At 51.1% G+C, this 25,683-nt stretch overlaps 2 protein-coding genes across 2 annotated transcripts in view; both read left to right on the top strand.

Annotated features, from left to right (window-relative positions):
• Positions 1-23,892, top strand: mgab (MAX dimerization protein MGA b). Its single transcript, XM_084440109.1, has 23 exons — positions 1-137; positions 1,173-2,378; positions 2,865-3,495; positions 3,651-3,738; positions 4,025-4,141; positions 6,105-6,209; positions 7,851-7,964; positions 8,077-8,551; positions 8,851-9,058; positions 9,174-9,411; positions 9,645-9,823; positions 9,968-10,157; positions 10,297-10,523; positions 11,288-11,563; positions 14,288-14,552; positions 15,102-15,329; positions 15,470-16,173; positions 16,337-16,434; positions 16,563-16,608; positions 16,820-17,002; positions 19,621-19,732; positions 20,078-20,308; positions 20,436-23,892. Exons 2-23 carry the CDS (start codon positions 1,234-1,236, stop codon positions 22,772-22,774), a joined length of 8,199 nt encoding a protein of 2,732 aa, XP_084296235.1. The 5' UTR covers positions 1-137; positions 1,173-1,233; the 3' UTR covers positions 22,775-23,892.
• A 969-nt stretch (positions 23,893-24,861) lies between these two features.
• The window catches only part of LOC311310597 (mitogen-activated protein kinase-binding protein 1-like), a gene marked incomplete at both ends in the record, with an annotated part of 18,410 nt that continues 17,588 nt past the window's right edge, over positions 24,862-25,683 (top strand). Inside the window, one exon of the mRNA XM_084440107.1 lies at positions 24,862-24,963. Coding sequence (XP_084296233.1) covers positions 24,862-24,963 — 102 coding nt within the window. The remainder of the gene's footprint in view (positions 24,964-25,683) is intronic.

Genomic DNA, 25,683 nt, shown 5'->3' with positions numbered 1-25,683 from the left:
GTGGTGTGCGAGTGAGTGTGTGTGTGGTTCAGAAGGGTGAGAGAATGTAGATGATCGAAAGGAGTAAAGGTAGAAGTCGAAGCAAGAATATACGTGGATTCACCGCAGTCATTTCTCTATCCACACTTTTCGTTCAGGTAAGGGTAAATTGTGTTCCGCCGTTTTTAGCACAGACTCGTCGCCAGAGTTGTCTCGGGCCACAGACCGAGCTCGAGGTGACAAAAAATCCTCGGGATAGTCTCCCGCTTCGCTCGCGCGCATATCACGCACAAATGAGGGATGGTTTTGTGCATGCGCTGTCGTAGCCTGCCTGCATGGTCGATGCGAACACTGCATGGCTTCGGCCTCCATTTGCGAATTCTTATTCGTGCTCGAAGGACATAGTCTGCATCGGCGCTTTTTGTTTAGTATCATAGACGGCGTGCAACAGTTTGAGTTTTCTGTATTTATGATGCTTTCCTAACACCGCATCACACGCGAATGACAGTCGAAAGATATGCTGTAATGAAACCTAACTTTGTAGCTCGTCAGGTAGAAATGTGAAGGCCTCCCACAGGGCCCGAGGACTAGTGTTGTTGTCAAACTTCCATTCGTCGTGTTGTTTTTAGAGGTCAGTAAACTGGGGTTCAGCTCATTGAATGCATGAATAACAGGGAAATTGTCTAGGAATTGTTATCCTAAACTGTCATATTGAACATATTTTATATGCTACATCATTTTCCCTTAAAAAGCATGAACGATGTAGGCTAATTATTTAATTTGTTGGGTCTGAATTCAAGTACATCTATACAACACTACGGAATTGTCTAATAAATCATTTGTAGCCAGATGTTGCGTTCCGCCTCGATCCTGGTACAGTAGCCTACCAAGACCTCGAACTCTAAAGTCGTGTCAAGAGTGGTCATTTCACGAGTGGTCATTTTACGAGTGGTCTCTGATGGACTTTACAAATAGCAACCGGTTTGCCTGAGATGTTTTTATTTATTTATTTATGTCAAAAACCGTTTTCGTCTGTAAAGCACTATTGTGAAACGACGTCAATAGCCTAGCCTGCAGTGTGCCCAGTGATATTCTAGTGATTTCAAATAGGCTAGGCTAAACTTGATTCAACACATTCTACCCCTACGTGAGCTCTTTGAATGTTAATGACATGGGATGTCTTTTGCTTACAGATATCAGATGAACTTGCTCACATTTAAGCCCTGAAGTCCCATACACACTTCACTGCCATCCATGGAGGACCTTAGCGCAGGAATTGTACAAGAGGAGGACATTAGTGCAGTAATTGCACAAGAGGAGGACTTGACTGTTACCCCCTCGTGCCCCACATCTGTTCCTGTCACCATGAAGCCAAGCCTCTCCAGCGAGGACGCGATGGTAAACCAAGCTGTGTCCATGACAAACCCCGACTCAAGCCCGGCTGGGGCCTCCCCTACTGAAGCTAGCCCCGCCCACCCATCCAGAGCTGTATCTATGGTCTCTATGGAGAACGCCGAAGCTAGCTGGGTTAGCTCAGCCATTATACGCACCCCTGTCACCAGGGGGAACACTGTAGCGAGCTCGGCCAGCGCAGCCACGTCACCAGATAAGGACTCTATGAGAGACACAGAGATTCGCTTCGCCACCCTGGCGGGTCACCTCGCCCCGAGCGGCCTGCTGGACCTGTCCGACGTGCGGACCTGCGGGAACGTCTCAGTCACCCTGCAGAACCACAAGATCTGGATGGAGTTCTACCGCTGCGGAAACGAGATGATCGTCACCAAACCGGGCCGCCGAATGTTCCCGTACTGCATCTACAGCCTGGCGGGCCTGGAGCCCACACGGCGCTATTACCTCTTCATGTCCATCACTCCCACCGACCCGCACAAGTACCGCTGGACCGGGACCAAGTGGGAAACGTGCGGTCAGGTGGAGCCGTACGGTCAGAGGCTCCCGGGCCGGGCCATCTCCCACGAGCGCTCGCCGGCCCTGGGCAGAGAGTGGATGTCCCGCCTAATGTCCTTCCGCACGCTCAAGCTGACCAATAGCACGGTGGCGCCCGAGGGTCACACGGCGCTGCACACCATGCGCTGCTACATGCCCAGCCTTCACGTCATCCCCGTCCCCGACCCAGGCGACCCCGACGCGTCTACGCACCCCGGGCAGGAGGTCATGACCTTCACGTTCGCCCAGACGGCGTTCTATTCCGTGACCACCTACCAGAACGTGCAGATCACCCAGCTTAAGATCGACCACAACCCGTTTGCGAGGGGCTTCCGGGAAGACAAGCTCAAGCAGGAGGATCCTTATTCGGGGAGAGTGGATTCCCCTCGCCTGAGCCCCGGTACCCCGAGGAGCTGTGAGGGTGTGAAAGAAGAGAACGTCTCCCTTGATCTCAGGTCGGCTTAGAACTTAGAAGTGTTTGATTTAATCAGATGACTGCCGTAGGCAATGTTCCTTACCGTTTCTACCTGTTGATTTGATCAAATAATATTTACTTTTCCATTTCCCTCATTCGTATTACAAGATATTGCTCAACATATCAGCAAGCATCAAGTGACTGCTTGCCATCATATTTTTAGACACTCACAGCTCTCGCAGTCTGGTAAAACCGGGCCCTTTATTGTTTATGATTATGATACATGTTTATCTCCATATGGTGATTTACTACACTTGAGTAGGGTTAAATTCCACTCTGCAGCTTCACTTGGAACAGTCGGTAACAAACTAAATAAACACCCAACACGCAATCTAAACTAAATATCCATCACACATTTTAGTTCTTTATGAATGTCCTCGTGTTTGTTTTCATGTTTGACTTGCTGCACAAGCAAAGTTATCTCGTCTCATTAGATGCACACACTCTTTTTTTTTCTCTCTCCCAGCTCCAAGACGTGGTCGTCGCCCTCTTTCTCTCCGGACGGGAGTGGCAGAGTCCAGGCCAAGCTGTGGAGGGTGGGCTCCTCTCTGCCCCCGCCGGAGGACTCCGGCGGCGAGGACGGCCCGGACCTGGACGACAGCGAGGGCGACCACGTCTTCCATAAGTGGTACCTGAAGGCCCAGTTAGACCCGCCCCGCCCGGCTCAGACCAGTCCGGCTCCTGCCCCCACCCCCGCCCCCGAGTCCAACAGCTCCGACCGGTCAGAGCCCGCGGAGGCCGAGGGCGCGTCCTCGGTGAAGTCGCCTCCTTCGTTGTGCAAGTCCACTCCTCTGGAAATCAAGAGCCTGGTCATCAACGCCCACGTAGCCCCGACATGGCCAAAAACGCCCCCCCTGAAGAAGATCCTTCCCCGGCCTCCGCCCCCTCCCCCGGCGGTCTCGCCCGGCCCCTTCGCCGTCCCCAAGGCTTTCAACAAAAAGAAGAGGCCCAAGAGCAAGTGCGTGAGCAACAGGAGGGGCGTGGCCAAGCCGGGGCCCGTCCCCGTCACGCCGCCGCCCGCCAGCCCGCCTGGCGCCGCTGCGCAGCCGGAACTGGACGACGTGGAGGGCCTGCTGTTTGTGTCGTTCACCTCCAAGGTAACCCTCCGCGTCTAAAATAGATGGATTTTAGACGGGGGGTCAACGCGGCGCGCGGGGTACCGTTTAGCGTTGAGGAGAAGTGGCAAAGTAGTACAACAGTCGCCGGTTGTTAAAATCCCCTCAACCCTCAGTGCTGTGTTGTGGTTCTACAGGAGGCCCTGGGCGTCCATGTTGTGGACGTGCCGCCCGACAGCTCGCCATCGGAGAGCGCGGTACCTCAGGAGAGTCCGGAGAGCAGCGGTAAGGAAACCATACACGCTCCACAGACGCTGTGCTCTATACAGGCTACTCACTCCAGACCTCCATCAGTAACTGAGAGGTCGCGGGTTCGAGACCAGGCTGGGCCGCTTCACAATCATTGCGCCCCTTGAGCGAGCCCTACTTAACCCCATCATTAGCCCAAAACATCGCTTTTGGATAAAAGCGTCCGCTGAACGACCAAATTGTTGTCCAATAACCCTCGCCGTGTGTGTGTGCGTGTGTGTGTGTGTGTGTGTGTGTGTGCGTGCGCATGCGCTTCTGCCAGCAGTCACAGAGACCACAGAGACGGTGGAGGAGAAGACGGCGCGTCTCCAGGCTGTCCTGCTGCAGGACCTGGACATTCTCAGACACAGACAGGTCATCCACCCGGGGCTCCAGGAAGGTGAGTGGACAGACCAGGGGTTTTTCTGCATAGAGGATTTTTTGACGCCCCCCAAAGAGATTTTAGCCAGAGCCAAAGGAAAATCACCAGTGTCAAAATGCTCAAAATTGAGAATAAAAATAGCAATTCAAATCCTCTCCAAATGTGTTTGATAGCTTGTTTCAAGTGCAGCCCATCCCTCTTTCTTGCATTGTCCATGGTTTGGACCACTAGTAATCGAGATAATAGACAGGTTATTGGTATCTTAAACATTTTGGGGCGAATTCACTAAAGCAAATTGCGCCCGCTAATTGCACCATAATATTGCGCGTCAGTTGCGCCCGCTATGTGCTCCGTTTTAAAAACCTATTCACTAAAGACATTGCGCTAATAATATCCCAGCGCAAACACGCCCATTCGGTGTTTGCGGCTGAGTGCAATTTGCTGCTGATATAGGAAATGACTATAAATACTGCGCATACAGCGCATACAACTCGTATGCATATCATTGGACGATGGCAGACAGAAAAAGAAAGATACGATTTTCAGACAGCGAACTTGAAGGCCTCACGGACGAGGTTCAAAAACATGTCTCACAACTTTCGGCAAAAAATATCACGACTGCAGCAAAAAATCATATTTGGGGTTTAATTTCCCAATCAGTCAGTGCCATTTGTGTGTGTACACGCGGAAGACTGCAAACGGAGGTGGAATGATTTAAAAAGACGAACAAAGGAAAAATTGTCATTTTATGTTATGCAAGTTGCAGCACGATGATCTGGCATACTTTTGGGGGAGTGTATAACATTGCCCCACCGGTACGATCTAGGCATCTAAACGGCTTTTCAGGATTCCAACTGTGCACCCAATCACACCGCGCGTCCTGATGTGAGCCCAGTTGTACGCCGCCTCTCCAACGTTGGAAGGATTACGCACGGGAGTCATCATCCATGGCTGAAGATGATACCTGCCGTCACCTATGATACAAAAGCAAAATATTTTCAAGACCATTGAAATAAAACAAATATTGTGTAGGCTATGTTTTTATTTATGTATTTATAGGCCTACCTATATCGGCCCCCAGCCGTTCAATGAACAGCTATAGGGAATGCGCAGTTTCGCGTATAGACTATTATACGCACAGTTTCGTGCTATGTAGGCTATTATATTCATTGGGGGAGCTTGGACTCGCTGGGGACGGGTGGAGAGACGCATAGTCAACTGAGCCTCCCCAGACGCGACTTCATCCTCCAGTTGGCTGAAGAGCTGCGCGCTCTGGTGTCCAAACAGTTACCGCGGTGGTTCTAGTGTTAAATCAAAAAGTGACCTTCTTCTAAATATTCTCTCACGAACAACATGCCTGGCATTGCGATGCCTTTGCCTCGCAACAATCACTGCTGCCATGATCAGCGGACAGGCTGGCCGCGACACACCCCTTGCGCTTAAATACCACCACGTTTCTGAAAACGGTATTAATTTCACTTTAACTGCGTGAGGCAATTTGCGCCGATGTTTGTGAATTGGGCGGGTTTTGCAATAATGTTCATTTGCATAGAAAGGGGAACATTCTCCGCCCATATTACCTAATTTAAATGTCAGCTAATAACACCGGCGCAGAGCAACGCAATGACGAACGCAACGCAGTTAACACCGTATTTCACCCTTTGCGAGGGCTTTGTGAATAGCAAACATAATTTTTGACTTATTTGCACAGGCTTTGCGTCAGTAAAAGCTGCGCAATCCTTTAGTGAATTCGCCCTTTTGTCTTCATATCCATTTTGTGTCACGTCAGGAGATTTCCTGTGATTGTGAAAAGTGAGCTCAGTCAGAACGACAGCAAAGAATATAGGGGTATATATGCAGGCAGGCAGGCAGGCAGACAGACAGGCAGGCAGGCAGACAGGCAGGCAGGCAGGCAGGCAGGCAGACTGACCTCTGTCTGTGAGTATTAAAAAAAAAAAATCTCATCCTGTCTGCTCTGCAGTGGGGCTGAAGTTGAGCTCGCTGGACCCAGCCCTGTCCATAGACCTGCAGTACCTGGGCGTGTGTCTGCCCCCGCCCACCGGCCAGGACGACGCCTCGCCCACCGGTGAGTCCCTGCGCCCGAATGACCGCACTGATCGTGAGGCGAACAGCCCTCGTTTCGTTATACCTGGAATATACGGAGGGCTCTGTTTTTTTTTTGCTCAGTAAACTCTTCAGTCTACACAAGCCGAATGCGTGGACGCCCATGCGCTTTGCATGGTAATTGTTCATTCTACACAAGCCGAATGCGTCGACGCCCATGCGCTTTGCATGGTAATTGTTAAGTGGAATTGTAAGTGGTGGCTTAGGGTTTGTTATCACAGTTGGCAGCAGGGACCTTAATAAGTCGTATTGGAAGGAAATTACTGGCAATATTTATGGAAATGACTTGGAAACGAGTTCATGTTTCAAAAGGACATGGCTCTTTACTTTCATCCTCCACCATGTTTAATGTATTGAAGCCACTGAGTACTTAATGGTTGGTTTCACTCATTCTCATTTTGTAACCCTCTTGTCAGTCATGCAGATAATAAGGCGATACAATGATTATGCCAACTTAAAACAATGCGAGTCCACACTTATCAGGGTGATAATCTGAGGTCTTTATAATACATTATGTGACAATGGCAGAGATTGTGAGTCTCAATTGCCCCCCCCCCCCCATTGGCAACAATGACCAACAACTTTAGGATTGTTGAAAGCCTCATGGTGGATGGTTATTAGGCATGGGCATTGTCTCGAAGACAACGGTCCACTCCCAATGTCTACCCTCACAGACCTTTTGGCATCTTCCCGCTAAGTGTGTGAGGGCTTAGGGTTGGCCCATTGTCAAATCGTCAAGTGCACAAGGGCTCTCTGGCAGACATTTTGAGCCCTTTATGCCCCCTTTCCGTAAGTCCACACTTTGCAGACTTTGCCAAATTACCCAATTGCATTACCCACAGTTCATATCGTTGTAACGTGAAACACGGGGTTACCTGAAGAATGGCCAGTAAACAAACACACAATCCAACCCTTACGTTGACGTTACAAAAAAAAGTTTTCATGTTTTCAGCTGGACTAACTCTGCACAAGTAGCCTTATAATTATGTGGGTTTGAATATTTTTACGTTGTAGGTTATCAACCCTAGGTTTGTATAATTTGATTTCTTTGAATTTAATTATAAATTACATAGATTTCTGTTTCCATAAATAAAATGATTCCGCATTTAAAAGCTGTATCACATTAATCATCCATCTCCGTGCAGTGTTCTTTGAATTGAGATTTCCAGCATGAATATGGAAAAAGTTGTAAAGTATTTGTGCAGAAATAGCAGTTGGAAGTGTCATTCTTGAATAGCAAAATGCTTTTGGATTCATCACAAACAAGGGAGCAATGTAATTAGCTTATGACCATAAAATTAAATGATTTCAGCAAGTTGAACAGAAATGTTTTGAGGGTAACACAGTGTTGTGATAATGTAAACCACAGGGAAGTTGACTCAGCCCCAAATTAATTTACATGCAGGCCTACAAGAAAAACAACGTAAAATCGAAAAATAAAGTCGCAAATCCACAATAGTAAGAAATATGTTGTCAACGTAACGTGATGTGCTGTCTCATGCCATTTTGAGCCCTTGCAGCCTCTCGCACTCAACCACTTAGCAGGTGATAAGTCTGTGAGGGTTCAAGGCTTGACCGTTTTGTCTCTTGTGTCCCTCCACAGGTCAGGGAGTGCCCTTTGTGTCACGGACAGGAAAGACCAGTGACCTGACCAAGATAAAAGGCTGGAGAGCGAAGTTCACGAAGGGTAAAGAATCCTCCCATTCCACACAAGATGGTAAGGATCTCTCTCTCTCTCTCTCTCTCTCTCTCGGTCTTCCTCTCAGCTGCATTTCCTCATGCTGGCCATGGGCTTCTATTAACTCAACGTGTTGATTCCTCCCATCCAGAGGGGGCACTGAAGAACCACTCCGCATTCTGGAGTGACATGCTGGACGAGTACCTGGAGAACGAGGCTCAGCAAATCAGCGAGCGCGCTGCTGCGTTCACGCCCAGCCCCCAGAGCACGGTAGCCTATGAGCTGCCTGCTAAAAGCGCAAGCTACGTGCGAACTCTAGACAGCGTGCTGAAGGCCCGCGCCCCCCTACCTCAGCAACCGCCAGCCTGGACCAACAGGCCCTGCCCCCTCTCCCGCAAGTCCCTCCTCTACTCTGCCCTGACCACGCCCCCTCCACCCCTCACCAACTCTAAGATGGCTACCTCAGGCAAGCCCAAACAGCAGCCTTCACCCCCACAGGCGAAACCCAAACCTGCTACAGCAGCACCAAGACCCACTCCGGTTCCAAACACCAAGAAACCCTCCATTCCTGCTAAGCCCACCGCCGGGGTAAAGACCTCCCAGGGAACCATCTCTACGGTACAGAGGTGAGGAACCCTTCTATATAAAGGGCCGTGTCTCAAGTGGAACTGGTCTCACGAGGCTAGTCCTCTCCTTCATCTCCTTGATCTGAATAGGCTTGACTTGCGTCAAGTATATCAGATGGCCATTTTAGATTTCGGCCTTTGGCTTGTTCGGGTCTTTCTGATCCGTACAAACGCACAGGGAGAAAATGAATACCGACTATTTGTGAAAATCGATTAATAGACTATTAATAGACCGCATAATGTACTATTTCAATGGAATAGAATAGAAATGTGATTTCCGCGTGGTCTTTTGTGTCCAGGTCTCCTCCCAGCAAGGCCGTGCGGAGGGACGGCAGCCCAGGGGGGGTTCACATCAGCAGCTGGTTGAACTACAGGACCCCCGGCCTGACCAGGGTCCAGCTCAAAGTGCAGGAGATGGAGGAGACGGCCGCCAACCTGGGCCTGGGCAGAACGCTCCTCACCCGCGAGAGGACAGAGGTGGCCTTGGCCACGCTGCTGACCGTACAGGTAACACACACTCCTACACACACACACTCGCTCGGCAGTCTTAAATCAAACCTGGTAAGAAATAAGTAGTTTTAGATTCGGTTTCCGTCGACTGATGCCGGTCTCTCTCCTCCAGGGGATGCCCAAGAACCAGGCGGGGGGCCGTCTGAAGGCCGTTAGGCCCGTGAAGGGTCCGGAGTGCGGCTGGGACTTCTGCCGGCTCGGGTGCGTCTGTTCCAGCCTGAACCGCAAGTCCAGGGGTCCGCTCCACTGCCGCCGGACAGAATGCATGCTGGGATGCGCCTGCTTCAAGCGCAGGATCGTCAAACAGACGACGCAGCCCGACAGCGAGGCCCAGACTGAGCCGGTGTACAGTGAGTTCATCCCCCTGTCAAGTCGCATTAATCGTCTATTTACTAGCTTTTTTCTCTTAATTATTATTATTATTTATAATTATTATTATAATTATTTATCGCCGTAGTAATCCTAATGTGCAATGTTACGATTGTGCTTTGATTAACATCCCATTTTAAATCTACATCGTCGCTGTCAGATGAAGGTTGTCATATTTCGATGTTTCGCGAATGCGTCCCGCGTCCCTCCGCAGCGGTGTCCCCCGTGGACCACACCGTCCAGCCCACTCCGGGCAGCCACGCCTCGTGCCTGTGGAACCAGGACAGCGACTGGGACGACCCAGAGCCCCTCCACGTCCCCAAGTCCGCCCCCATCGAACCCCTCAAGACCCACCCTCCGGCCAAGCGCTACGTCCCCAAGCCCAACCCGCAGGTACCCCGTCCTACCCCGTCGAAGAAAATGGCCGACGCGATGTCCGCGGAACAAACCGCGTGTATCTGAACATAACTGAATACGGTATGATTGGTCTGTTGTGTGTGTGCGTGTGTGTGCGTGTGTGTGGCGTGCTGTCTTCAGATGCGGGAGGAGGATAAGGATCCAGTCTATAAGTACTTTGAGAGCATGATGACGTGCGCCCGGGTGAGAGAGTTCAACAGCAGGCCGCCTCCCCAGACGCTGCTCCTGAATAAAACCTCCGTCCACACCGTCGTCACAGGGAACGAGCCCAAAACGCTCCCCGGCACTCCGTCCGCCGCAAACAAGCCAGGCAAGACGACAAAGAATCACTGCTTCGCCTAATAATCGTCTAATGAACTTACATTTAATTGATTGTCTGTTTTGATTGAATACACGGAGTAAACAAACTTTAATTTTCATCCTCGCCCCTCCCCCGCCCCACCGAGCAGGGAGCAGTCCTGCTCTCGGCCAGCTGAAAGGTTTGAAGCCCAGGAAGATGCTGGAGATCCAGTCGGAGTGTAATTGGGACATGCACCGCAAGCTGGTGCTGGAGATTCTGTGTCGGCGTCTGAGGCAGAACCGCCTCTCGGAGCCGTTCGACGTGGGACCGTACCACATCAGACTGTTCTCCTGCAACTTCGGACGCAAGGCCGACGGCAACACTATCATCTACAAGGTCGGGGCTGGAGATGGGGTCGGGGGCTTAGGGGTTGGAGTTTGGGGCTTAGGGGTTGGAGTTGGGGGCTTAGGGGTTGGAGTTTGGGGCTTAGGGGTTGGAGTTTGGGGCTTAGGGGTTGGAGTTGGGGGCTTAGGGGTTGGAGTTTGGGGCTTAGGGGTTGGAGTCGGGGGCTGAGGGGTTGGAGTTTGGGGCTTAGGGGTTGGAGTTTGGGGCTTAGGGGTTGGAGTTGGGGGCTTAGGGGTTGGAGTTGGGGGCTTAGGGGTTGGAGTTGGGGGCTTAGGGGTTGGAGTTGGGGGCTGAGGGGTTGGAGTTGGGGGCTTAGGGGTTGGAGTTGGGGGCTTAGGGGTTGGAGTTGGGAGCTTAAGGGCTGGAGTCGGGCTTAAGGGTTGGAGTTGGGGGGTTGGAGTCGGGGGCTTAGGGGTTGGAGTCGGGGGCTTGGGGGTTGGAGTTGGGGGCTGGGGTTGGAGTCGGGGGCTTAGGGGTTGGAGTCGGGGGCTTGGGGGTTGGAGTTGGGGGCTGAGGGGTTGGAGTTGGGGGCTTGGGGGTTGGAGTCGGGGGCTTAGGGGTTGGAGTCGGGGGCTGAGGGGTTGGAGTTGGGGGCTTGGGGGTTGGAGTTGGGGGCTGGGGTTGGCAGTTGGAGGCTGGGGCTGGCCTGAGGCCGGGGTCCGTGGCTAGAGGCTGTGCTGGGCGAGGCTCAAATGACCTTTGAACTGATCTAGTAGCCATCAACCAACTGTCTTCATCCCTCTTGTCCGTACCAGGTCAATGTCAGCCTGGCGGCGAAGGAGAACCACAAAGACAGAAGCCAGAACAGTGAGGAGGAGGACGACGAGAAGAGTGAGGAGGAAGATGATGACGAAGATGATGATGATGATGATGAGGAGGAGGAGGAGGAGGAGGAGGAGGAGAGCGGCTCTCAGACGGGGGAGCAGGAGCAGCAGGTTGCGGTCACCCCGTTCCTGGCAGGAGTGTTTCCTGCCGGCCAACTCAAGGCCAGGAAGAAGCAGCCTGGGAAACCGGCTGTGGGCCTCATACAGGTGGGTTGACTTCTCCTTCACGTCCAGTAGACATTTATGTTTTATCAGATCTGTTATTTTACACAAGCGTTGTTGTTTTTTTACTCCAAAGGCGGCGTGTCTAGTAACTGTTTTGAGTGTAGAATTTTCAGGCTGTTCGTTTCAGCGGACGTTTTCAGCTGACATGAAGGAGATATAGGTCCTACACACAGTAGACCTTACTGCACTGTATACAGCCAGTCATTACACACAATAGATCTTCATCTACAGTATACAGCCAGTCATTACACACTATTAGGGTTGCAAAATTCAGGTAATATTCAAAGTTGGACACTTTCATGGGAATTAACAGGAATTTATGGGAATTAACGGGAATAAACTGGGAATTTTGGGGTTATTTATACCAACTGTATTTACCTAGTCATAAGCAGACATGCATGTAAACATATTGTTTTGTCATAAGCACACATGCAGGCAAACATTTCAAAAACTTTTTTTTTTAAAGACATTTTTTGCTTAATCTATTTGAGAGTAGGACTTGAATTGATTCTACAACCCTCTTAGTGTGAAGGATGCTAGGAATTAGCTGTGCATGTGATAGAAGAATGCACTGCACGTGATGGTGAATGCACGGTACAGGGTGGAAATTCAACTGAATTTGCCTTAAAGGAGTAGTAAATGGAAAATCATGTTTAGCCCTGTTTTAAGGTTACTTATGATCATATACAATGGTTCAGATCAAAATGTTGACAAAACTAGCACTTTTGAGAAAGTCTGATAATTGCTCTACCACCGTTTAGGTCATACAATGGATGTGGGTGGGCACCGTGAAAAATCATTCACAAAACATGTTAAACTCTCGATTTCAAAGACAAGAAGCTCAGCGAGGGGGTAATTGGTGTCCGTTGGTGTTCTGACATCAAATTGGCCACAAAGTATGAATCCTGTAGGGTTTTATTGACCATTTTATGAAATCCATTGACTTGTATTGACGCGACCGTTGTAGATGTGTAGATCAATCCGCAGAGGGGATTCAGGAAGCGGGACTACTTCAAGGCATTGCGCGAGATCGGAATCAGTTCAAGCGGAAGTTTACACACGTATGTGCTGCGACTAAATAGTTCTATGCTAAATATTTTTTTAAAAGCCTTTCCAGATGAACTAGAATCTTACTTACTCTGGAATATGTAGAGGTGGGTTGTATGCCCACCTCCCTTGTTCTCTGTAAAGCGCATTGTGTTGCCTCTGGGTATGAAATGCGCTATACAAATAAAGCTTTGATTGATTGATTGATTGATTACTTTATGGCGAATTATATATCAGAACGCCAACTAACACCTCGGTGAGTTTCTTGTCTTTGAAATTGAGAGTTTAACATGTTTTTTGAATGATTTTTCACGGTGCCCACCCACATCCATTGTATGAACAAAACGGTGGTAGAGCAATTATCAGACTTTCTCAAAAGTGCTAGTTTTGTATATGATATATGTATATGATAATAAGTAACCATAAAACAGGGCTAAACATGATGTTCCCTTTACTACTCCTTTAAATCAGGTTGTTTTAACCAAGATCATTCTGCAAGACCTAGAATTTCAGATTTTCCCCAACTAGGCTACATTTTAAGTTCCCTGTTATAGGGGTCTGCGGTGGTGTAGCGGTCTAATATTGTGTTCCGGTGCAGCGGCCCACCGGGAACCGCTGGTCTCGTCAGAGCCAAGTATGGTCGGATCCCAGAGGGAGCGGCCTATTGGGCCTACGTTCCCCGAGGGTGGTTAGTTTAATCTCGGCCTGAGAGTTTTTCACACAACAGCAACCCTGTCTAGTGTTGGAATTACTGTTGTGAGCTGAGAGAGTCAAGGAGTTGTCACTCCCTTTCGCATTGCCGACCGGCCGGGTTTTGTGACGAATCCTCAACAGTTAGTAGGGGGTAACTGGACACTAGGTCAGGGTCAGCTGGCTACCAAATTGGATGAAAATGGGATAAAATCCTAAAATAAGTATATAATTAAGCAATAAACCACGAGAGGCCGTGTGTTATAGTGATTTTATAACAGCTAGGGGGCGTTGTTAGAAAACCCCCCTAGCTGTTATAAAATTACTATAACACACAGCCACGAGTGTTTTATTGCTTTTATACAACGGTTACTACAGCTATTAGTGTAAAATAAACACAGCAATGTAAAATATTAACATTTATTCAAAACGAAGCATCATTCCCTCAATTCTGCCGCGCAAAATAGTTCCCCTAACAAAAGGGTTGCCAAGCAACAACAACAACAATGCTTTGGATCAAATGGGAGACGCGTTAATACTGAAAATGGAATGATATGCGGTCCCAGGTCTGTGTTACAAAGTATTTTAACACGGCTTCCAGCCAATCAGAATCAAGAACCACAACTAACCGTTTAAAAAATTTAAAATTAAATTAAAAAATGTTGAAAAAAGCTGTTATAGGCACAAAAATTCCTATAATCCCAAATTCCCAAGCTTAATATGATAAGTTTCCGGAAATTTACCGGAGGTTTTTTGCAACCCTACACACACTATACATCATCTACTGTACACAGTCAATCGTTACACACGATACACCTTCATCTACTGTATACAGCCAATCATTGCACACGGTAGACCTTCATCTACTGTATACAGCCAATCATTACACACGGTAGACCTTTATCTACTGTATACAGCCAATCATTACACACTTCATCTCCTCCTCTGCTCTCCTCACCCCTCCCTCAGGTGAACGGGAAGTCCTACTCCCAGGCCAGACTGCTGCTGGGGCAGATGGGAGCTCTCCATCCGTCCAATCGGCTGGCGGCGTTCGTCATCGGCAGGCTGCGCGGCGTACACAGGGGACCAGTGAAGACCCTTCCTAAGCCCCTCCCCCGGACGCACGCCCAGAACCCCCCAGGCGCCGCTGGCCTCCAGACCCCCGGCACCACAGCCCCGGCCCCGCAGGCGGGCCCCAAGGCCTGGGAGAGGAGCCTAGTCAAGAAGGCAACAAGTGAGAACACACACACACTCTCTCTCTCTCTCTCACACTCACTCTCTCACTCTCACACTCACTCACTCACTCACTCACTCACTCACTCACTCACTCACTCACTCACTCACTTACTCTCACACTCACGCACACTCTCTCTCTCTCTCACACTCACTCACTCACTCACAATCTCTCTCTCTCACACTCTCTCACTCCCTCACTCACACTCTCTCTCTCTCTCTCTCTCTCTCTGTCACACACACAGACACACATTGTCTCTCTCACTTCACTCACAATCTCTCTCACTCACTCACTCACTCACTCACTCACTCACTCACTCACACTCACTCACTCACTCACTCACTCACTCACTCACTCACTCACTCTCTCTGTCACACACACAGACACACATTCTCTCTCTCTCACACACACACACACACACACTCACTCACACTCACACTACCCAGCTGTCACACACACATCTGCCCCCCACCCTCTGTCACTCTCACACACACTCTATCTCATAACAAAAAATGACGTATCGCCTGTCACTGCTGTTCTGCCCCCTAGACAAGACCAAGGTTCCCGCTGACCAGACAACGTCCGGCCATCGCATGGTCTACATCCCCATCCCGTCTGCCGCCCCGGACGCCCCCCACCGCTCGCCCCCGCCCGTGCCCAAGAAGCTGCTACTGCAGCCACTGACCTCCCTCCAGGGCTCCAAGCTCTACCGCCAACCCAACGGTCAGCTGGTCAAGCTGGTGCCTATCAAGTCCAAGTCGGCCTTCATGGGCCCTGGTGCGTCATATTTGTTTGACGAGCGTGTAGTAAACACAGTATTTGTTTATTATGTAAATCCGATGTGTGTAACGCCTCCCCCCCCTCCCCCCTCCGACCTCGCCTTGACCTCTCCCTGACCTCTCATCTCGTCTCCGCAGGTCCCTCGTCCCAGCCGGCCACCCTCCCCTTCTCCCTCCATGCCCCCAAGGGCGCCCCCGTCCTCGGGAGCCCCTCGTCCCCCAACAAGCCGCTCCTCAAGCTGGTCACCGGCCAGCGCGGCTCGGCCGCCGCCCCCTCCCAGGGCCCCTCCCCCTCCCCCCTCTCACTCACCGTGTCGCCCACGCTGAAGACGCCGAGCTTCCTCGGCCGGACGGGAACCTTCTCCTTCAGGATATTCCCCCCGCCGCCGGCCAAGGACCAGGCGTCCAAGGGCCCCGTGCCGAGCCAGGCGGACCCGGTGGGCGTGTCCTTACCCGGGGGCTTCACCCTCATCCAGCTGCCCAGGCCCGGAGCTAAACCCGGCCCCGAGGGTCAAAACCTTCCCGGGGCCCCCACCGAAACGGACGCGCCCGAGCCCCAGGCGGTCTCCGCTGACCACTCCTACACAGGGCCCTCGCTCCAGGCGGTCTCCAGGTCAGCCAGGCCCCTCCCCCGTGGGCCGAGGAGGTCCCCTGGGCTGACCCGCGAGGAGTACGCGTCGTCCGAGGAGCGGGGAGAGGTGACCGCTCGGCGGATGCAGGCGAACGCTTGTGTCGATGTCACTGACGAGTCTTCCGACACAGACTCTTCTGACTCGGACTCTGAGGACTTGACTGACTCCTCGTCCGAGGATACTGATGATGAAGATGAAGATGACGACAGGGTAAGGGAGGAGGACTTGATTATTTGTGTTTCTAGCACACTTGCGCATACGCAGTACATTTTTGTGATCAGGTATAAACTGCAGCTGTTTTAAAGTGTGTGTGTGTGTGTCTGTGTGTGTGTGTGTGTGTGTGTGTGTGTGTGTGTGTGTGTGTTTTCCCCAGGACGAAGCGGTGGACATTGAGACGGTGGAGGAGAGGACTCAGAGGAGGATCATCGCTGAGATGAGGGCTGCAGCCAGACGCATACTCTCAGAATCACAGTAAGCGTGTGTGTGTGAGCGTGTGTGTGTGTGTGTGTGTGTATTATGTATGCCTGTGTCAGTATCACTGGCAGTAAGACGACTGAAGCTAGATTGTTTGTCTGACGTGAGTGTCTTCTCCCTCACAGAGACTCCAGCCAGGACAGTGAGGAAACAGAAAAGCCAAGAAAAAAGGTAGAACTCTTTCTAACGCCAACTCACATCCTCAAAACTGTTGTGAAGTACTGAATGGAGACACCTCAGAACGCCAACCGCCACCCCCACCACCCCAATATCAGCCCAAAATATGCAGTTCCAAATCCAACCAGTCCCAGAATGCCCTGTAGTGATCGACTACTTCCTGTTTCTCAGTGGCGGAGTCTTTACCCTCTCTGTGTTTCCGCAGCACAAGAAGGCGGAGCGCGCCGAGGGCGAGGGCGACGGCGAGGAGGGGGGGCGGCGCCGGAACCACACGGTGACGGAGAGACTGAGGCGCTTCGAGCACAGGAAGCTGTTCTCCAAACTGCAGAACGTCCTGTTCCTGGAGGAGAAGGACACCAAGATCTCCAAGCTGCACGTCCTCTCGCAGGTAGGCTGCCCTCCGGAGCACTTCTGTCTACAGTAATGTTGTTGTTGTTGTTGTTGTGTTGTTATTATTGTGTAACAGGCTCAGACCTGGTTAGTTCCTGTTGGTAGTTGTGTGTTACGCGAGTTCTTAAGATGATCGTTAGAGATTGATGAGAGAAAAGTTAGGGCAGTCTTTGCAGTCCAATGAGGATCGGCCCTTCTGGAGAGATTTTGGAACTTTTGTTAAAGTTGCAGCAGCTGCCATTAGCCAGCCCCCTCCACCCTGTACCACTGCTGGTCCAAGCCAAAGACAAGCCCCACCCCCACCATGAACCAGCCCCCTCCTCCCTGTACCACTGCTGGTCCAAGCCAAAGACAAGCCCCACCCCCACCATGAACCAGCCCCCTCCTCCCTGTACCACTGCTGGTCCAAGCCAAAGTCAAGCCCCACCCCCACCATGAACCAGCCCACAACTCCCTGTACCACTGCTGGTCCAAGCCAAAGACAAGCCCCACCCCCACCATGAACCAGCCCCCTCCACCCGGTACCACTGCTGGTCCAAGCCAAAGACAAGCCCCACCCCCACCATGAACCAGCCCCCTCCTCCCTGTACCACTGCTGGTCCAAGCCAAAGACAAGCCCCACCCCCACCATGAACCAGCCCACAACTCCCTGTACCACTGCTGGTCCAAGCCAAAGACAAGCCCCACCCCCACCATGAACCAGCCCCCTCCTCCCTGTACCACTGCTGGTCCAAGCCAAAGACAAGCCCCACCCCCACCATGAACCAGCCCCCTCCTCCCTGTACCACTGCTGGTCCAAGCCAAAGTCAAGCCCCACCCCCACCATGAACCAGCCCACAACTCCCTGTACCACTGCTGGTCCAAGCCAAAGACAAGCCCCACCCCTTCACGAGTGCAGCGGGTGGGGGGGGGATGGCTGAGGTCAGGGTGAATTAGTAACACATTAGAACAGCATGTTTAAAACAATACTGCTGAGGCTACTACTCAAGAAAGTTAATGTATGCAAGAAAATAAATCGGTGTTAATTCTATTCTTTAATTTGTTTTATTTTGTTCTCCAAAAAATAAAATAAAAAAGAACCGATAAGAGTACCGTCAAAAGTACCGGATTGATAAGCGGAATCGGTAAGAGTAGTAACGCCGTTGGAATCTTAACGATATCCATCTCTACACGTTGCAGCTCAACACAGCAGGAGAGGCTAACACTTCTGTCCACTGAAAGGGATGTTGTGGTGGACCGTTGTGCAGCGATCGACAGATTTGCCAAACTCAAACCAAGAAGATAGTCTAATGCTCCCACCTCCTCCAAAAAACGAGAGAGACTCCAGACCATGAGAGATAGCAAAATAATAGATCAAATCAAAATCAAAATGTATTTATATGGCTCATTTCATACACAATGCGCTTGCATGAAAGAGACTGAGACAGCAATGGAAGACTAGGATATTACATTAGATTACATTACAGTCAATTAGCTGACGCTTTTATCCTAAGCAACTTACAATAATTGCATTTAACATAGGAAAGGCCAATGTACTACTACTTTCCAGAACTCACAAGTGCATAAATAAAATAAATAAAAAAATCTCCTTTCTAAAACAAGTGACTAAAAGACAAGCCCTGCCCAGGCAAGCGGCTATATGGGGTCAAGCTTCAAATGACCACACTGCAACGAGCACACTGCAACAAGAGAGCGCAGCAACAGGCCCATCAACATGCCATACTATTACAGCACATTTGAGTTATAACATCAATGAAAGTGTGATGGGCGTGGCTTTGCACATAGTGCATAATGTACTCCTGTCCTGACTGCATCCCCCACCACCAGTGTGTGTAGGCTACTGACCATGTAAGTGTTAGAGTCACGCAAATGCTTCGACGTAGTGCCTTCTTAGTATCCAGTGAGTTTATTCTCCCTAGATTATTGTTGTACAAAATTATAAGCACTAGAACTTTGTAGCCCAATTCTTTTAATTTTTTTGAATGCCAGTTTCTCCACCTCTTGGATTGGATTTCTTAGCAGTTAACAATCTATAGGGAGACATGCACCCTAAACATACGTCTGAAATTTCAGACCGATCGGACTTATGGTTAATGAGAAGAAACTTTTTGTAGACTGCACTTTTTTGCAGAAAATGTCAGTTCTATTTGTTGATGGATGGTGAAAAACCCAATGAAACTCTTAAAACAGCTGTGGCACTATTGCACTTTTCCCAAGCAGGACAGATGAGCACAGACTAGTAGGACAGATGAGCACAGACTAGCTCAGACTATCACTCAAAGCTGCTCTGGTGATTTATTTAGTGTCTGTGAGAGAGAGAAATAGTGTATAGAGTGTGATAGTGTATATGGGTAACTGGGGGATTATTTAAGCAGTTTATGTAATTGGACAGATCAGATAAATTCTTCCTAGGTCCAATATCTTAATGTTCTTAGAAAAGTGCATCAGATTGCTGCATTTGGCTGTTACCATGGTGAAACATGCGTGTGGGAGGTGCACCCCTCTGGGCCAAGCCCCAACTGGGGGGTGTACCCCCCCTGGTTTAAGCCCCCAATGTCTTCAGAGCCTAGAAGCGCCCCTGCTCACCCCTCTCTCCCCCCCCTGCTCTCTCTCCAGGCCGTGAAAGAGATCCACTTCCTGAGGGCCAATGCGAAGTACCTGGAGGGGAAGAAGAGCATGCTGGCTCAGCTGCAGGCCACCTACGTGGAGAAGATCGCCAGCGTGTCCGGTGGGTCTCTTCGTCGGGGGTCCTAGTGAATGGGCTCGTTTCTGTGTCCTCAGCAGTGCCTGCTGTCATGCTCTACCTCCTTGTTAGAATGGCTCTGGATAGGGATGCCAGCATTATGTGACACACTGGTGTATTCAGATTGAAAGCACAACTTTCTGCCTCGACTACATCGGCTTGGGTATTGAGATCAAACGGGGGCGTCTTCTGTAGAAGAGCCCCCAGGTCTTAATAAACTAAACCTTTTAAATGAATGCGTTTTCTAGCATGCGTTACTGAGCTCTTGCCTGAGGAGGCGTGTCTCGGGGGGGCCAGTGTAGTGACTCTCACCTCTGCCCCCGCCTCTAGGTAAGCCCGAGGAGCAGATCAAGAGCAAGCTGAAGGAGATCTGTGAGAAGCAGAAGGCCCTGACCTCCCACCTGAGTGGCCGCTCCCTGTCACAGGCCCTGTCCCGGCGAACTTCAACCTCTAGACCCAACCTGCTGAGCCGGGCAGGTATCGGCTCCCCCAAGACCGTGACCGTGCCCCTGCTGCGCACCAAGACCGGCCAGATCATGTTGCCCGCCTCTATGAAACCAGGTGAGCCTGACTAGCTGGAGCAGCATCGGCGTTGAACAGGAAGTATTCTATTATTGTATTGGAATAATATTATATTGCAACTGCAATTTTGTCTTACCCACGTGACGGGCGTTGTGTTTTTAAACAGATGGAAAGGGACTCCTCACACTCAAGGTCAGAAAGGTTCTTCCTCCTCCTGGCGGAGAGGGGGAGGGGCGTGGGGAGGGGAGGAAGACGGAGCTAGTGGCGACCCTCTCGCCAGCCCCCGGCCCCCAGGCCCCTCGCCCAGGCCCTGGTGAGAGAGACCAGGGGAGGGGCTCTGCGGAGCCTGAGCCGCCAGCGGGGGCGAAGGCGGAGCGGGAGACCCAGGCTGTCGTCGTCGTCGCCGTGGCGGGGGAAGAAGCCCCCGCAAGCGAGGAGAAGACCCCCGCCCCCGACCGGGAGACTCCGGCGACGCCCGCGCCCTCCGCCAAGGGCCGCCCGGCGACTCGGACGTCGCCCCTGGTCGAGATCGCCCGCCTCAACAGCGCCATCTGGGGGGCCGACGAGACGTCGGCGCGATCGCAGGCCGGCGGGGCGAACGGAGGCAGAGGGCTGGCACTGAGCAAGGAGGAGGCGGCCATGCTGGTGCGGGCACTGTCGGACGAGGGCAACAGGGCGGCGCGGAAGGTAAAGGACGGCCCCGCCCCGCCAAAGGAGAGCGACGGCGCCCGGAAGAGGGACGCTGCGCCGCCGAGAGATGCGTCCGCGAGGAGGCGGGCGGCCAGCATCTCCGTCCCCGGGCCCGTCCGTGACGCGGCTCCGCCCCCCACCAAACGGCTGCCCCTCCTCCGGCCTAAACCTCAGGAAACCGCGGAGCCCCCCCCGGTCGCGGCGGCCTCGGCGGAGGAAGGCACGCCGCCGGTCAAGCGCGGCAGAGGAAGGCCTCCGAAGAAGAAGCCCGACAGCTCGGAGACCCTGTCCGGGGAGAGCAGCCCGGTGAAGAAGGCCCGGAGCGACAGTCCAGACTGGGAGCCCCCTTATGTCACGAAGCCCGTGCCCAGCCCGGTCGCGGTGGTTGAGGCTCCGCCCGCGGAGGACGGCCCGCCTCCGGTCAAGCGAGGCCGGGGGAGGCCGAGGAAGCAGAGGCCCGAACCCGACTCCCCCTCCGAGGAGAGCAGCCCGGTGAAGAAGGCCCGGAGTGGCAGTCCAGACTGGGCGCCCCCCACCGGAGAAAGCCCCGTGACGAAGCCCGCGCCCAGCCCGGCGCCGGCTGAGGCTCCGCCCTCGGCGGAGACGCCGTCCCTGGTCAAGCGAGGCAGGGGCCGGCCTCCGAAGAAAAAGATGGCCGCCGAGGAGGACGCCGGCGCCGCGGCGAAAGCCGGAGGCCCCGGCCAGGCCGATGCCGCCCGGACCCCCGACGGCCCTGCCGTGACCAGGGCCGGAGGTGGGATAGCCAGGCCGGCCAGGGCGTGTCGTGCCGGGGACAGCCCCGCGAGGAAGGCCGAGGGCAGCCCGGCCACAGACGCGCCGCCTGGAGCTAGCCCCCTCAGCAAGCCTGGAGCTAGCCCACTCACCAAGCCTGGAGCTAGCCTGCTAACCAAGCCTGGAGCTAGCCCCCTCACCAAGCCTGGAGCTAGCCCCCTCACCAAGCCTGGAGCTAGCCCACTCACCAAGCCTGGAGCTAGCCCCCTCAGCAAGCCTGGAGCTAGCCCACTCACCAAGCCTGGAGCTAGCCTGCTAACCAAGCCTGGAGCTAGCCTGCTAACCAAGCCTGGAGCTAGCCTGCTCACCAAGCCTGGAGCTAGTCCGCTAACCAAGCCTGGAGCTAGCGCCCTCAGCAAGCCTGGAACTAGCCCGCTAACCAAGCCTGGAGCTAGCCCGCTCACCAAGCCTGGAGCTAGCGCCCTCAGCAAGCCTGGAACTAGCCCGCTAACCAAGCCTGGAGCTAGCAAGCCTGGAGCTAGCCCCCTCACCAAGCCTGGAGCTAGCAAGCCTGGAGCTAGCCCGCTAACCAAGCCTGGAGCTAGCCCCCTCACCAAGCCTGGAGCTAGCAAGCCTGGAGCTAGCCCCCTCACCAAGCCTGGAGCTAGCAAGCCTGGAGCTAGTCCGCTAACCAAGCCTGGAGCTAGCCCGCTCACCAAGCCTGGAGCTAGCCCGCTCACCAAGCCTGGAGCTAGCAAGCCTGGAGCTAGCCCCCTCACCAAGCCTGGAGCTAGCAAGCCTGGAGCTAGCCCGCTAACCAAGCCTGGAGCTAGCGAGCCTGGAGCTAGCCCGCTCACCAAGCCTGGAGCTAGCAAGCCTGGAGCTAGCCCGCTAACCAAGCCTGGAGCTAGCGAGCCTGGAGCTAGCCCGCTCACCAAGCCTGGAGCTAGCCCCCTCACCAAGCCTGGAGCTAGCAAGCCTGGAGCTAGCCCGCTCACCAAGCCTGTTACTCGAGGAGCTTTAGGGAAGGACTTCCCCAGCGCCAAGCGAATGTCCTTGGCAGACTTGGAATATCTGGTGTAGTAGAGTAGGGGCACACAAGCCGACATACCTGTCCTCAGAACGGCCTTACACTACAGCAACAACCTCACTCTGCAACTACCGCTCATAAACCTGTAGTAACTCTTATTGTGGTGCTGCCTTCCCGAGCTGTGTGCTGTGGTTATGCACAGAGGTCTTGAAGCCCCACCAGATGTAATGTGCCTGATCAAAAATCCAAAGGACCACTGGATTGACACGTCTCAGCTTCACTGCATGTGTGAATACAGAACTCACTCTTTCCTAGTAAAATGAGTGTTTTTTTTCTCAATGAGGCGGAAACATTAAATTAATGTATGAATGTATTTGAAAGTATGGCTGTTATTTTTGAGTAGTTGTATAGGTTTTTCCAGACCCATATTGGGGTGAATTTCACTACTGTCATGCTTTTTGATAGTCAATATAATATGTTCCAGAAGTGGAATTCATGTTATTTAATAAGACATCTTGATAAAGGACGTGAATGTATGTTCTGCCTCTTGTCATGGTTAACTCGGTAAAGGTTCATGGTGATCCATTTCCCTGAGGCTTGTGTTCAAGCTATTAATCAGGGGCTTGATTAGATTAGCAGGATAATGGACATGCATGAACATGACCATGGTGTGGATCAATTTATGTCCCGAGACATTTTGAAATAACCCAGCCTAGATCTAATCATTGAGGTCAGGTTAGAAATCTTAAATGGGTGGTTCTCTGCGTCAAAAACACTGTAAATGTTTTTTTCCTCCTCTGTTGAAATGTCTGGGATCGACTGCATCCCGTTTCTGAAGTCCTCTTGGTTTGAGTTACCAAGCCTCCATGATTATTCAATATTTATTAGCACTTTGTCTTTGACAAGTAGAATTCATATCATTCCTTTTTTCTACAGCCTCATTCTCAAGGAGAAATTATGTTGAATATTTTACTTCTTGATGGCTTCCTTTCATATGCTAACCAAATAAAACCCTCTTACTAATACGCAAAATGTTTGCTGAACTTTGCTGTAACATTTAAGATGTGTAAACTGCTATTTGTAGGCTAGTTGAAAGACTAGTTACAACCTTGTGTCACAATCAACGAATTGTAAACTCTTAATGTATCATTGAAAAAAGTAACATTGTAAATAGTGATTTTTCATTTTAAGTCTTGTTTTTCTTTTTTTGCAATGAAATGACTGTTTTGTCACTCTCTGGTGGGTTGGCAAGATATTGTGGCCTTGAAAATTAATAAAACTGTAAATGCATTTGTAGGGGTCCCTTTTTTACATGTGGTGGTGTTTTGTTTGTCGCATGACCAGATATTTATTTACACCACTAGGTGATGCAGAAAGCACGTATGTTGTCAGTATTTTCTCATGTCTGTGATGGTCCCATGACCTATAGACTGAACACTGCTGGATGAACATGCTGTATGTTAGCAAACCTTTCCGATAGCCCTTTCACGATGACTTCATTGATAAGATACTTTAACATCTCCAGGGGAAAATGGTTGTAGGACAACAAAAAGGCACAATCGGGACTGAATTCACATTTACTGTCTTCTAAGTAGCTCACACACAGTATTTAAAAAGTCTACAAGATTCACAAAAATCTAGCCTAAATACAATATATTAATTCAATCATATCGATGTGATGATAACATTCGAACAGAACTAAGATAATCATAACACAAAAGCTTTTGTGTCAGCAGTGCTTTTAACTAAAGATGTGGTGGAGACATGTTTCCAGGCTAATCCAAATTTTCCCCTGGGAGATCAATACAGCCTATCTATATCTAATGTGCTACTCGGAACAGGTGAATTGATGGGGGGGAGGGGGGGTGAATGACACAAGCTGATCAACACTGGACTAACCCACTCAAGCGACTATATGCTAAGTGCACACACCTACACTCTTGTATTTAAACTGGGTTTCTTACGGCGAAACGCGTGTTCAGGGAGAAACTCTTCTAGGCTATATGATTTTACCTGACGGGTGCTCTTGGATCATATCACTCTTTTATGATTTTACCTGACGGGCGCTCTTGGATCATATACTCTTTGGATAATATTGCCTTACTGTAGCCTACATTTATCGGGGAAACGCAACATCAGAATGGCCGTCGACGGGTCAACAATCAAAAGCCGCTTACGGAATTTGCTGCGCTCTCCTTCCATTAAACTTCGGAAAAATCGAAAGGAACCCCTTGCAAATAAGGTGGGTGCTCAATCAACATTTACTCAGGGCAAAGGAACGTCTTATTAAGTGTTTAACTGTATCAAACGTCTATGCATTTTCTGTCACATTTGAGACACTGAATATTTTAGTAGGTTAATTAAGAAGGACAGACAGATGTCCTCAGATGGACAGTGACTTGGCCCTATGAGACATGAGACAAGACGAGACGTCTCATAGCCTAACTATCCAACTACCCCATGGTGTGTTGATCCCAGTTGTGCCCCTTTTGTCATACTTAGACAATGATTTAATTGTAAACAGACTATAAGTCGAAGAGATCTCTCTTTCGGGTGCTTATTTCTACATGTTTATTATAACCTCTTATATTCTCTATGATGACGATGGGGAGTCAAACTCAGACCTTGACAGTGATCATCATCCACCGCTGGATATTTCCAGCTGGACATCTTTCCTCGCCGATATGTCTGTCTTAAACACGACACCAACTATCATACAATCAGATGGCCGGTTGTACAACTTTTAGCAAGAGAAATTGAAAGGACATTCATGCGCGCGCGCACACATGTTGAGACTGCAAGACATTTTGACAGCTGCCGTCTCCGGAAATGTCTTGGTTTAATCTCTTTAGAAATAACAGAGGACACAGAGATGTAACAGCCTATGCGCGCGTGTGTGTGTGTGTGTGTGTGTGTGTGTGTGCGTGCGTGCGTGCGTGCGTGTGTGTGATCAATACGTCTT

Source organism: Borostomias antarcticus, assembly GCF_949987555.1.
Source record: "Borostomias antarcticus genome assembly, chromosome: 6".
In the NCBI taxonomy this organism is placed as follows: domain Eukaryota; kingdom Metazoa; phylum Chordata; class Actinopteri; order Stomiiformes; family Stomiidae; genus Borostomias; species Borostomias antarcticus.
The sequence above is the reverse complement of the archived record's forward strand: the minus strand, read 5'-3'. Positions and strand labels throughout refer to the sequence as shown.

Bases quoted from the DNA above. Each gene is read 5' to 3' on its own strand.
- mgab (XM_084440109.1), top strand. From the start codon at position 1,234: ATGGAGGACCTTAGCGCAGGAATTGTACAAGAGGAGGACATTAGTGCA. The intron at 11,564-14,287 runs GTGGGTTGACTT...CCCCTCCCTCAG, and splicing joins CGGCTGTGGGCCTCATACAG to GTGAACGGGAAGTCCTACTC. The intron at 19,733-20,077 runs GTGGGTCTCTTC...CCCCGCCTCTAG, and splicing joins GAAGATCGCCAGCGTGTCCG to GTAAGCCCGAGGAGCAGATC.